The sequence below is a fragment of the Eptatretus burgeri genome, chromosome 7 (assembly GCF_056783735.1).
Source record: "Eptatretus burgeri isolate ZD-2024b chromosome 7, Ebu_testis_v1, whole genome shotgun sequence".
NCBI classification, from domain to species: Eukaryota; Metazoa; Chordata; class Myxini; order Myxiniformes; family Myxinidae; genus Eptatretus; species Eptatretus burgeri.
In genome coordinates, this window is record NC_140967.1 from 106030915 (window position 1) to 106044138 (window position 13224).

Sequence of the window (13224 nt, forward strand, 5' to 3'; positions counted from 1 at the left end):
GGTGTAGCTGTGTCACTGATGCAGTGCCCCCTGTAGGTTTGGGGTATAAATTTGGAATTTGTTAATGCTGCCACCGAAACCTCACGCACTCTTTGCAAAGGACACCGTGGGATCTTTAACGTCCACCAACTAATGCCACCGCCAGACAGGACACAAAATTTAACGTCTATCCGAGGGACGGTACACACATTGATGGGTCACCCTGCCTGTAGAACACCAGAATGACAGTTTATAGCTGGGTTGGGATTCAAACCCAGGCTGGACAGCTTTGAGGTGAACGTGCGGACCTCGAGGCCATCCTGCCAGCCAAAATATGTTAATAAGCAGAAGGAAAATAAACATTTTGCCAAACAGTAACCTTTGTGTGGGAAAAAAAAGAAAGAAATAAAAGTCGACCCACAATTAAACTAGAGAACGGCACTTGGGGGAGCGCATACGTCCACCAGGCTGAACAGTTTACGTTTTGTATCCCACCGGGAGGTCAGATCTGGATCCGGATCGAAAACAACATTTAATCGGCTTGTTCTTGTCACCTCCCAAACGTATCCACCAAGTTTTGTGATAATCAGTCCACAACATTTTGAAACCGTGCAATATATCATTTTTGGCCCTATCTCTCAACCGTGAAGAATCACTTTAAAAATTAAATAATTCTCGAATCAGGATCCGGACCTTCACCAGAATTGAATCAATTAGTCCATATCAAACACCCATCCTGTCCACCAAGGTTCGTCCAAATCCATCCACAACTTTTTGTGATATCCTGTTCACAGACGAGACAACAATCTCTGTCCACTTTCGGTGGTGGAGGTAAAGGAGGGGAAGAAACACAATGACCTGCAAGAGAGAAGGTTGGGTTAATGGGGGTAGAAAATATCGTTGGTAGGAATGGGGGATGCCACGAGAAAATGGTGAATCGTCTGCGTGAAATCCTGGAAGGAAGGATGATATTGAGCAGTCTTAGAAAGGAAGTTCCACAAACGGGGGGAAAAACGACGAACAAAAAGAGTGGAGGTGTGCGGTAAGCCGCTATCTTGTGATGGAGATTGAGGAGGATTTGAGATCGATAAGTTAGACATAATGCATTGTGGATAAGAAGAAAAACAACAAGAAGAAGAATAACTAAAAGGGCACTTGGTGGAGCGCGTACCTCCACCACACAATGGCCAATTCAGCAGAACATATTGGGGCCAACAATTTTTAAGATACGCCATATATCGTTTTTTGGCCCCATCTCTCAGTGGTGAAGAATCACTTTAGGAATTAAAAAAATTATCATATCAGGATCTGCATTCGGATCTTCACCAAAATCAAACCAATTAGTCCTCGTCACACACCCTCCAAGCTTCCACCAAACTTTGGCTGAATCCATCCACAACTTTTTGAGATATCAATATCAATATCAATATATATCAATATCAATATCAATATATATCAATATATATCAATATATATATATCAATATATATATATATCAATATATATATATATATATATATATATATATATATATATATATATATATATATATATATATATATATATATATATATATATATATATATATATATATATATATATATACGCACGCACACACTTGTCTATCTAAAAAGTAACGGGACTGAGCCTGCTGTGCGCTCCACTCACACAACTTGAATGAACGGTTTGAGTCACAGTCTTTCGCAACATTCCAGCAATATATATGATTGGTGATGGTTGACTGCGCTCATTGTGTGATTTTTTTTACCAGTCGTGCTTTACACGTTATCTCATCTGAGTCGTCGCGCTATGAGTCGTGAGCAAAGAGCCAATCTGAAGTTTCTTGCCAGGCTTGCCAAAACACCTTCCGAATCCTTCGCAATGCTGCAGCAATTCTACGGGGAAGAAACGATGTCACGCACACGTGCATTTGAATGGCACAAGAGGTTCAAAGAGGGACGGGAGGAGGTTGAAGATGATCCACGGTCTGGAAGGCCTTCAACGAGCAGAACGGTGGAGAACATCGAGCGTGTGAAGCAGATGGTGCGTGCAGATCGTCGACTCGCGGTGCGGATGATCGCTAAGGAACTTTCCATAAAACAAGGACACTGTCTGGAGCATCATCACTGAAAATCTCGAAATGTGCAAGGTGTGTGCAAAGATGGTCCCCAAGCTGTTGTCCGAGGACCAGAAACAGCAAAGAGTCACTGTATGTCAAGACATTATCGAGCGCCTCGAGAACGATCCAGACCTGCTCGGGAGAGTCATTTCTGGCGATGAATCGTGGATATTCGAATACGATCCCGAGTCCAAACGGCAGAGTCGTCAGTGGAAAAGTCCGGTAATCACCAAGACCAAAGAAAGCAAGGATGTCAAAGTCGAAGATGAAGGTGATGCTCATCGTGTTTTTTGACATCAAGCGCATCATCCACTTTGAGTTTCTACCACAGGGTCAAACAGTGAATCAATACGTGTACAAGGAGATCCTCCGGGACAAGAGGAGGGATCTGTGGGAGAACAACGCCTGGGTGCTCCACCATGACAACACCCCTGCTCAAAGTGCCCTGAGCATCTAACAGTTTCTGGTGGAGAGGAACATGCCAACTCTGGAGCAACCCCCTTATTCGCCAGACTTGGCCCCTTGTGATTTTTTTCATATTCCCCAAGCTCAAGGGGGGTGATCAAGGGGACCCGATTTCCTGATGTGGAGGCTATCAAAAGGGCCGCGACGACGGAGCTCCGGAGGATTCCAGAAGTAGCCTTCGGGGGGTGCATTGAAGCGTGGAAGAAGAGGATGGACAAGTGTGTGAGACTGGAGGGAAACTATTTTGAAGCAGACAAGCTGTGATTTCAATATATTTTTTGGAATAAAATTTCTGTGAAGTCAGTCCCGTTACTTTTTAGACCGACCTCGTAAATATGTGTTTGGCCCTAATCTCTCAATTTTAGAAGTTAGGCCTATGTTGACTTTTGGAACTTAAAACTAATAGGTGGTTGAATCCATTGACCTGATCTGCAAATCCTGTTCAAATTTCAAGTCAATCGGATGAAATTTGAAGATTTTTAGAAATTGCACCTTCGTTAATGACCTTTGGTCGACGTTGACCTTAAAAATAGTAGTTAAGCAATCAGAACGTGCAAATTCCGTCGTGAACTTGAGGGCAGGATGAAGAGAATTCAATTCATTCAAGAAGCGGTCACAGACTTCACGAGATTCAAACAGGCAAAACATGTCATCCACGTCTCTGTAGTACACCACGGGGGATTGAGATACCTGTAACTTGGTCAACTTCTGCAGTTCTTGAGAGACAACAAAAACGTTTGCTAACCTTGGGCCCAAAGGAGAGCCCGTGGCCACCCCATCAATTTGGACGAACATAATGTTAATAAAGCTAAACTCGACATCTCTTGGAGCCATGTTCATCAATTATACGAAGACAGATTAAGAAATGGGCGCATGCTCAAGTTCCATGTGATCCAGCAAATGTGCGCATATCTCGATGGTCTCCATAAAAAAAAGGACATTTGTAAACAGGCTATCAATGTCAAAAGAACACATTATATTCTCCAAACCAGTAGGACATGTTTGTTTGTCTCCAGGTTCGTCATCAAAGATTCTTTCACTTTTCCTGATGCCATAAGGAAGACAGGTTTAAAATTGTGACCGATAGGTGATTAAAGGAGAGTGGACAGACAAACAAACGGAAGCGATCAACATACGTACTTGTCAAAAATAAATAAATTACCAAGTAACAAAAGACAGACACGCAGGTGTGAACTCTTTGCGAAGGACACCATGGGACGATTTAACATCCACCCAACTATTGGTGGACGACGCGCCGCCCAGTTTAACGTCCATCTTAGGGACGGCACACAAATTGATGAACCACCGCGCCTGCGAAACACCAGGATGACAGTTTATAGCTGGGTCGGGATTCAAACACAGGCTAGACAGCTGCGAGGAAAGTGCGTGTACCTCGAGGCTACCCTGCGAGCCGAATTTACGATGAAACTCAGCACTGCAAAGGCAGCAGAGTGTGGCCAAACGTTGTAGGGTGATGGTACAAGAGCAATTTGACACCGTGTTTCATTGAACAACTACAGAGAAGAGATGGAAGGGTCAAGGAACGCCATGCGATGTGGAACACAAGGATGTCCGACAACGTTGGGAACTGACTCCACAATTTGTTTCATCTTTCACTCACGGACTGAATGTCTGGTGGAGCTCATGGCTCCTTGAAAAGAACAATAATCAAATCCCACCCAATGAGTTCCATTTTTACAAACCAATTACTGCGGAACTAAATCACAATGCCAATAGACCTTCCCAAAGAAGCAAAACATTTATTTTGTAACATGTTTACCAAAGGAACATACATGTTTAATAAGTCATGCTATGTCCATAAAACAAGCAAAACTAGTGAAAATGTACTACATGTGACAGGCCCCAACCAAAAGACTATCAAGGTAACCCTTTTGTCCAATGTAAGCAGTCATCCACATCAGGAAGGAGGAAAAGGAGTAAGAGGAAGATGTGGAAGAGGAGGAGTAAGAATACAAGATTGGTAAGAGGGGGAGGAGTAAGACAGGAAAGTGGAGGAATAAGATGGGGGAGGAGGAGGATGAGTTTGGTGAAAGCAGAGGAGGAAGAAAAGGACTTTCGAGGAGGGGAAAAGCGGAGGGAAAAGCGGAAGAGAAGGGGGGGCGGTGAGAAGGAGAAGGAGGGGGAAAATAGGAAGAGGAGGAAGGGAAAACAGCAGAAATTGTTTATCATACATCCAAGGCTTTTAACTTTAAGGACAGCACAGAACTGGGGAAGCAGATGAAAGTCTGTACTTCACGTCATCATTCTAAAGAGCGGAGAAATAAATCATCCCCACACCCCCTCCCCCCCCCCACCCCCTTCCAGACACACAAATACAGTACGAGGCAAAGTGAATGGCCGCACTCTCAGAGATAATTTCAGGGCGTTACACAAATTGTACAAATAAGACTTATAAATAATACAAATAAGTGTTCCCCACTTTGCACAAAGTATTCCAATTTATAGGTACGGGGGCGTAAACGCTGATACCATGCGAATGATCCCGAGTCGACAGCTGTGGCTTTGCTAACAAGTCCATCACAGGCCTATCCGGAGGGGAATATCCTTGCTGAGGTCGGACACGGAAAAGCCTCCGGGGGTTTAGGAGCATAAAAGCCAGAATGGGTAAACACCACAGATCCCTGCAGCAAGAAGACTCCAAGTTGAATCTCTGCAAAAAAACAAAAAAAACAAAAAAAAAAAACTACAAAGAGCGGAGGTACACTTTTGGGCAATCGTGCACTCGCAAAAAACGAAAATGTGGAACTATTCGTAAACAAAGCAAAATGGTGACAAATGCAACAAAAAGAAAAAGAAAAAAAAAAAAACCCCAAAAAGTAATGTTAAAAATGGATGCCAAATAAAAGGGAGAACCACTCATGCGGTGCCCGTTGGACCACACTGCAACGGCGTGAAGGGAAGCAAGGGCGGAGATGCAACAGCGGATAACTCCATGCACCGCATGCGTTTCCAAAGTCAACTGGCGCCGAAAGGCAAGTCACCGTTGTCAACCTCACCGAGCCACGTGGACCCCCACGATGAGAAAAAAAAAATAAAAACGTGGCTCCTGTAACAAAACGTGTGGGTCCGCCTGACCCGGAATGTACACGAATAGGCTGAACTTTCAAACAAAGTGGAAGGGAACTTATTGCCATGCTTTGGTCTGTGGAAGCGTGAAATTGCGTCCCGTAGGGGGACCAGCGGCTCTCCGTTGACCTTTTAGTGACTGCCGTGAAGCGCACGGGTATGACTGGTATTCGAGCACAGAGTAGTACAAGCACTGATCGGTCGTTCCACAAATTGATGACACATTCAACCGACGGCTGTGCATCAAAAACAAAATACACCGATACCGACCATTCCGTTCGACACCAGAACCTGAAACTCACCATCACTTCAAGATCCTCAAGAACACACACAAAAGCGAAAGAATCCGTGTGTAGTGTCAGCTACTCAGGCGCGTCGCAAAATCAATGGCAGCTTGAAGAAGAAACAAACCAAAGTTCAACATCAGCACAAACTAAAAAGGGTCTTCAAAAATTGAGAGCAGAACCTCCAGTACAATGTATTGGTTCCAGCCTGCAACCTCGAAAGTAAAATGGTACAAAATTGAGTCGAAACACCGGACTCAGCACCGTGTGGAGGAAGTCCTTTAGCAGAAGGCCAGGTAATAACACAATCGGACGTGTGACGAGTACACCTGGCCACCCGTACATGAGCGCTGGTAACCCTCAACTTGAGGCAATTGCTAAAGGTCACGTTGACCTTGTTTGGCAATAAAGTCGGCAAAGAGTCCAAGGAAGGAGGTTTAAAAATGCACGCCACACTAACAGCTTCAGCAGTATCAGACCGACGTCCTCATTTACATTGCCTGCTGCACGAAGAGCTAAAGTCAAGAGCACGAAGAATTGCATCCTGATCGACGAAGAACCGGATAAAAATGGAAACGTTTCACAAAAGCTACATTCTCCCGGGAATCTCGAAAGTGATTCGATGCGGTCGAGCACCATTTAACGGGTGAAAAACATGGACCGAGCATCTTCCAAGAGCAAAAAAAAAAAAAAAAAATTCAGTCTCAAGAATCACTCGTTTGCTCGAGCCACACAAATGTCCACGGTTTAACACGAGATCTCGACTCGCGAGCACGGTCGGAACAAGGCCCGCGCGGACAACAGGAAGGAAAATTCACAAACGCCGCACGCTTGTCTGATTTTTGGAATTGTGGTTGAAGAGGAGGAGTGCATCCTTCACTCCTCCTCAAGAATACTTTGCGAACAGCTCAAGCATTCCCTCTTTTGGGTTTGCAGGAGCAATGGCACGTCAGACCATTATATTATCAAAATGGATTAGATTCCAATCATTTTCCTGGAGTTCGACTCCAACACTTGAGTCTTGTCCCATTTGGCGAATGACTGTTCCTAAAAGGATTGCATAACATAATACGATTACAATGGGGGCTTTTTCTCATTTCTGGTGTTTTGCTTTCCCGAACCCCATCCCACCCCAATTGTTAAAAAAAACAACAACAAACAAACGAACAAACAAACAAACAAACAAAAAAAAACACCAATGAAGCTTCATCCATATCTCCACAACTGCTTAGAAGATTCCTGGTATTGAGCTAGTCCTGTTTCCTGTGCGCCCGCACAGATTTCTCGTTCGGGGAAAAGTCTGGGCAGGCCGTGGTGGTCGAGGAAGATCCGGCCGCTCCCCTTGCCCTTGCCAGTCGAGCCGCGATCCCGGGCTCTCCGCCCGCCGCCGTGCACAACTGCTCTGCACATCCCACAGACACGCAATCAAGCGTCAGGAAAGACTGTCCCCCCCTTCACTTGATCAAAGCCCCAGTTTTGATTGTGGACGGCAAATCACCGTTTAGGAAACGACATTGGATGCAAAATGTGGATCACAAAATGTAAGTGTCCAACTTTAGCCGGTTACATTTGATGTCAGAGATGGAAGCACAGTGACCCCTACAGGAATGGCCGAAAGATAAAATCACAAGGAGGAGAAGACGGCTGCAATCAATCCAAGCATGAAGAGCTTAAAAAACAAATACAGTGTTACGGTTCTGCAAACTGGCACTCCCCAGTAATGGCAACCAACATTAAGCGGTTCCCGAGATAATTATTTCATTATGACTGGTGACAGATGGGGTCCTCCCTTGTGTCTCATGGGCTACAAAGGGAATATGTGCTGGGAGGGATCAGGTCAGGTCAGGTGTGGGAGCAAGCGCCAGAGCAGCACGTCGCTACGTCCACTTTCCGCCAGGACTCCAGGAGCCTCCTTCTGGCCATCCTCCAGGCAGATGCCTGGTCCATCCCCATCTCCTTGAGACGCCGATCAACCTGCTACAACCATGAGGCACGTGGTCGGCCCATTGGCCTCCTCCACTCACGAGACTCCCTCGCCGAGAGAATCTGGTGCGCAGGATCAGCGTCAGGAAAACGAGCCACATGTCCATATAGCTGCAGCTAATGCTCATGGACGATGCAGGTAACAAATCTCATTTGAGTCTCTCTCAGCAACTGCTCATTGGACACAAAGTCCGACCAACGACAGTCAAGGATTCTCCGAAGAGACCTGGTACCAAAGGAATTAAGTCTCCATCTCAGATCCTTGGTCAGAGTCCAAGTCTCGCATCCATAGAGCCAGAATGGAAGCACCAAGGACCTAAAGACTCGGACTTTCGTCCTCCCGCACAGGTACCGGCAGCGCCACACCCCATTATCCAGTGAATCCATCGCTCCCCAGGCCCGACCCAGATTTCTATTGACCTCTGACTCACAGCCGGCAGAGACATGAATATCACTGCCAAGGAAAGTGAATCTCTCCACGACCTCAACATCCTCACCACAAACAGGCACAGACAGGACTGCAGCATCCAAGATGTCACCGAAAGCCTGGATCTTAGTTTTGACCCAAGAAACCCGTAATCCCAGCGGCTCCGACTCCTCATTCAGCACCTCGAGGGCCCCAAAAGGATGTCTAAAGTTTCCGCAAAGATGACTGCATCATCTGCGAAATCAAGGTCCGAGATCTTAATATTCGCAAATGACGCACCGCACCTTGATCTCTCCGACATCCTCCCCAGAATCCAGTCCATACAAGTGCTGAAAAGTGTGGGGGCCAAGACACACCCCCAACGAACTCCAGTAACAACTGGAAATAAGTCAGAGATGGTACAACCACACACCTCATAACCATCCCTATCAGTTCCAGTCGATGCATTGAAATCCCCCAAGACTAGAAGTGTATCTCGTCTGGGGCACTGATCAACCACAGACTCGAGCGTGGCGTAGAATGCATCCTTCACGGTGAGATCACTCGCTTCAGTCGGAGCATAGACAGAGACCAGGGAAATGACACCTAAGGAGTGACGAATCCTTAGTCTCATAATGCGCTCGTTGACCGGTGTTACCTCAATTATCATTGGGGTCAGCTTATTGGACACAGCTACATCAACTCCTTGGGAATGGTAACCATCAGTTACTTGGGAATGGTAATGGGAGGGATCAGTTTGGTTTTTTTCATCCCACTTTCTCCACGTTTGTGGTTTAAATATTAAAATAGAAAAAAAATAAATCGAGGTCACGCCATCACAACCACAAAGCGAGACACTGCGCGCACCACCTCATTAGCATATTTCCGCCAAAACCCCATTCAAATCACGTGCCAGAACTTAACCGCCATACCACTTTCAACCACCACCGCAACCTCGCTGCAACATAAACAATTACGACACCAATGATAAAAAAAAAAAAATCATACATGAACTTTTATTGGCGATTCACTTTATAAAGCATCGTACAAGACTCGCATTCCATCGCTCGCTCACCAGATTCACCATTATTCAAGCACGCCACGTCAACCACATTTCAACCACCTCAAGACTACAATCACCTCCACACCACGAAACCAACAACCATCGTCTTACTTTGCTCGCACACCATCCATTTCAACCTCAACCATTGCTATTCCACCACAGCAGAGTTCCAAGCACTGTCAAACCACAACACCACTCCAACCACCAACTCAACCACTCGCCTGTGATTGAAGACAGCAACCATGCTCACACCTTCACTCTTTCATTCCCCTATTTCCCCACCTCTGGAACAAACTCCCACACTCTCTTCAATCCCCTCCTCCCTCCAGGTTTTCAAAACAGCTGTTCACCAGAATCTCATATCTGTATTGTCTGTAAAAACTACCATTGCAGAAGTTTTCGGATTGGGGTAACTCTGCACTGTTTCTCTTGTGTTTGTAAATCACTGACCTGCCCATGGAACACTGAAGCTTGTGGCGAGGTCGTTGTCCTGAAACAACTTGCCTTCGCCTCATGGAAGGCAAATCCAACTGAAGGTAATCTCACTTCCTAACACAAAGCTCGGAACGTGTGTGTGTGTGTGTGTGTGTGTGTGTGTGTGTGTGTGTGTGTGTGTGTGTGTGTGTGTCTACCCTCAGGAGAGCCAGAACACAACATCTTGCTAATCTCATAAATTTCAGCAAACATCACGGCTCTGCATAAAAAAAGGTGCAAACACAGATCCCTGCAACTCCAGACCAATCAGCCTTCTCCCAATCTCCCAACAATGGATGGAGGTCCTCAATGCCAGACATGAAATCAGAGCCATCTCCCCAGACATATCGCGTGCCTTCGATATGGTCGGGCACCCTGCCCTGCTCACCAAACTCTCTTCCCATGGTATCCAAGGCCATCTCCACTCATGGCTCGCAGACTTCCTCTCCTGTGGCAGTCAACGTGTGGCCCCAAATGGAGTTCTCTCATCCCCCCTTCCTGTCCAGGCTGGAGTTCCTCAAGGTAGCGTTCTGGGCCCTACTCTTTTTCTGGTTTCATCAATGGTCTCTCCGACTCTCTGGAAAATCCTCGATTTCTCTTTTCTGATGACTCCACCCCTTGCTGTACCATCTGTCATCCCTCAGACCGGCAAGCAGCAGCCTCTTCACTCTCTGCAGGTCTGGATAAAATCCAACGAGTGGAACATGTCCTTCAACCCTGACAAATCTCACTCTCACGATGCATCTCCAAAAGGACCATCTGGAACCCCCCCCACTGCCCCCCCCCCTTGTCTCCTGCTCCCCTTGTGGTGCATTTCTATGTGTTTCTGTGTGTTAGCTCTCATACAAGCCCAGACAGTGTCCACCAAAAAAAAGACTGAACACTCAAACCTGTCTCCCTCCTCCTAATACTGGTGGTGACTAGTTACCTTCGCCACCGAAGGTGGACGTGGTTATGTTTTGACCGCTTTCTGTCTGCTTGTTTGTGTGCAGGACTTCTCAAAACGTTGTGAACGGATTCTGATGAAATTTTGTGGACAGGCTCAGTGTGCGACAAGGATGAAATGCTTAGATTTCGGTGAAGATCCGGATCCGGCTACTACAATTTAAGTGATTCTTCACCATTGATAGGGCTCAAAAACGATATATAATCAAGATGTCTCAAAATCTTGTGGACGGATTCGGATGAAACTTGGTGGACATGTTGGGTGTGTCGCAAGGACAAATTGATTCTATTTTGATGAAGATCCGCATCTGGATACAAGAATTATTTAATTCTTAAAGTGATTCTATATCATTGAGAGATGGGGTCAAAAACGATATATAGCATATTTCAAAAATGTATTGGGCCTGATACGTTCTCATGGATCAGACAATATATGGGGGAGGTATGCGCTCCACCGGTGCCCTGCTAATTAAATCTGTTTCTGGGATATGTTCCCCCTCCATTCCCTCCCTTACCTCAAATGGCGACACAGCTGACGTCTCTTGTGAAAAGGCTGAATGCCGAAACTCTGTGTTTGCTTCTAAATATTGCGTCCCAAACCCATCGCTTCCTGTACCCACCTTACCTAGTCGCACCCAGTTGTTCCTCGACTCCGCGTCCTTTTCTCCCGCCAAGGTGATTTTGCTCTCAAACCTCGACTCAGATTCTGCAATCGGTCCAGACGGAATCAGCCCACATGTCCTAAAAACCTGCTCTGCTGCTCTTGTTCACCCTCTCTGCCGATTTCCAAGCAGATGGCAGATGACCTTGAGCAAATGAGAGGGTGAATAGAACAACCATTACCGCTCTGAAAAAAAAGGTGTAAAAACAGATCCCTGCAACAACAGACAGATTCCGATCATCAATTTGGATTCAGACCAGGACACTCTACCCTGGGTATGCTGCTTCTGCTCTCCCAACAAAGGATGGAGGTCCTCAATGCCAGACAAGAGATCAGAGCCATATCCCTAGACATATCGCGTGCCTTCGATATGGTCAGGCACCCCGCCCTGCTCACCAAACTCTCTTCCTATGGTGTCTAAGGCCATCTCCACTCATGGCTCGCAGACTTCCTCTCCTGTCGCAGACAACGTGTGGTCCTAAATGGAGTTCTTTCATCCCCTCATCCTGTCCAGGTTGGAGTTCCTCAAGGCAGCGTTCTGGGCCCTGCTCTTTTTCAGTTTTCATCAATGATCTCTCCGACTCTCTGGAAAATCCTCTTTATCTCTTTGATGATGACTCCAATCTCTGCCGTACCATCTGTCGTCCCTCCGATCAGCAAGCAGCAGCTTCTTCACTCACTGCTGATCTGGGTAAAATCATAAACTGGTCCAATACGTGGAACATGTCTTTCTATCCTGAGAAATCTCACACTCTCACTATCAAGTCTCTTCAAGTCTGAGATATGTACCCCCCATATTTCTGCAGGGTGCTCAAGGTCCGCCAGCAACCCCCTTCTGGTAAAACTATCAAAATCAAGAATCACTGCTCACCTTCAGCTGTTCAGCAACATCTCTTATCTTCCCCCATCCAAAACTATGATCTTTTCTACCCCCGTTAACCCACCTCCTTCGAATTCCCTGCTTTCCTTCCTGAAAGTCCTTGCAGTGTCCATCTTGTTTACCCGACATACCCCACCCCATCCCTCACCCTTCCACAGTTCTAAACTGTTCCCCACTGTTTTCTTCTTCCCTATCCCATCCCTCTTGTCTCCTGCCCTCCTTGTTGTACGTTCTGTGTGTTCGATCTTCTACGAGCCTCGTTATTGTATACAATTTGTTTTGTTTTTTGCTGCACCTAACCAATTCATGCTTTCCACTGCTGTATACATTTTCATGCATTAAATCCCTTGCTTATTGTGCCACATAACCCAGTCCGTAGCGTCTTTTCCTCCAATGATCCAACATCGTCCATACACAGTGTTAGCAGGAACGTTTTACCCTACCTCTACACATTAGCCGGTGCGGACTTGGCAGCTCCGCTCGGCTGCACCTGATCAGTTAAGATAAAGCAAGGATGCAGAGGGCACAGGCCCCACTAGATACTGTCAAATCCACTGGAAATGGTAACACACGAAGTCATGAAACCTTGCCAGGATCGGCAGTACCAATCGGCGTTTGTAGATGCCGGAAAATCCACCGGGCCATGGAGTTATCCGCGACGTGTGGCCTCGGGACCGGTTTTCGGGAGGAACTCGATTGCTTCCCCTCGTGGCGAACCTCGACCCCAGGCCTCAATAATACAGTATATATATGTACGTTCTGCGATGGAAAAGTCTTCGACAATTTGTATTTTTCTTCTCGGATACACAAGCCTGAGGAAACTAAAACTTTGTGTTCAACGAAAAAGGAAATCCTATTCAAACTAGAAGGGCACTCGG

The 13224-nt window shown here is 46.2% G+C and overlaps 1 protein-coding gene across 12 annotated transcripts in view; it reads right to left on the minus strand.

Moving 5' to 3' along the window:
• Window positions 1-13224, minus strand: part of LPCAT1 (lysophosphatidylcholine acyltransferase 1) — a 111612-nt gene that overhangs the window by 14964 nt on the left and 83424 nt on the right. For 4 of the 12 annotated variants that reach the window (XM_085890206.1, XM_085890208.1, XM_085890213.1 and 1 more), the window contains one exon: window positions 4300-7336. The exons of 4 other annotated variants lie outside the window; for them this stretch is intronic. In XM_085890206.1, the coding sequence (XP_085746332.1) occupies window positions 7185-7336 (152 nt within the window). In that variant the 3' untranslated portion in view covers window positions 4300-7184. Of the gene's footprint in view, window positions 1-4299; window positions 7337-11430; window positions 11612-13224 lie in introns of those variants that run through there. 4 more of the 12 variants (XM_085890204.1, XM_085890209.1, XR_015060513.1 and 1 more) reach the window with 3 other exon arrangements.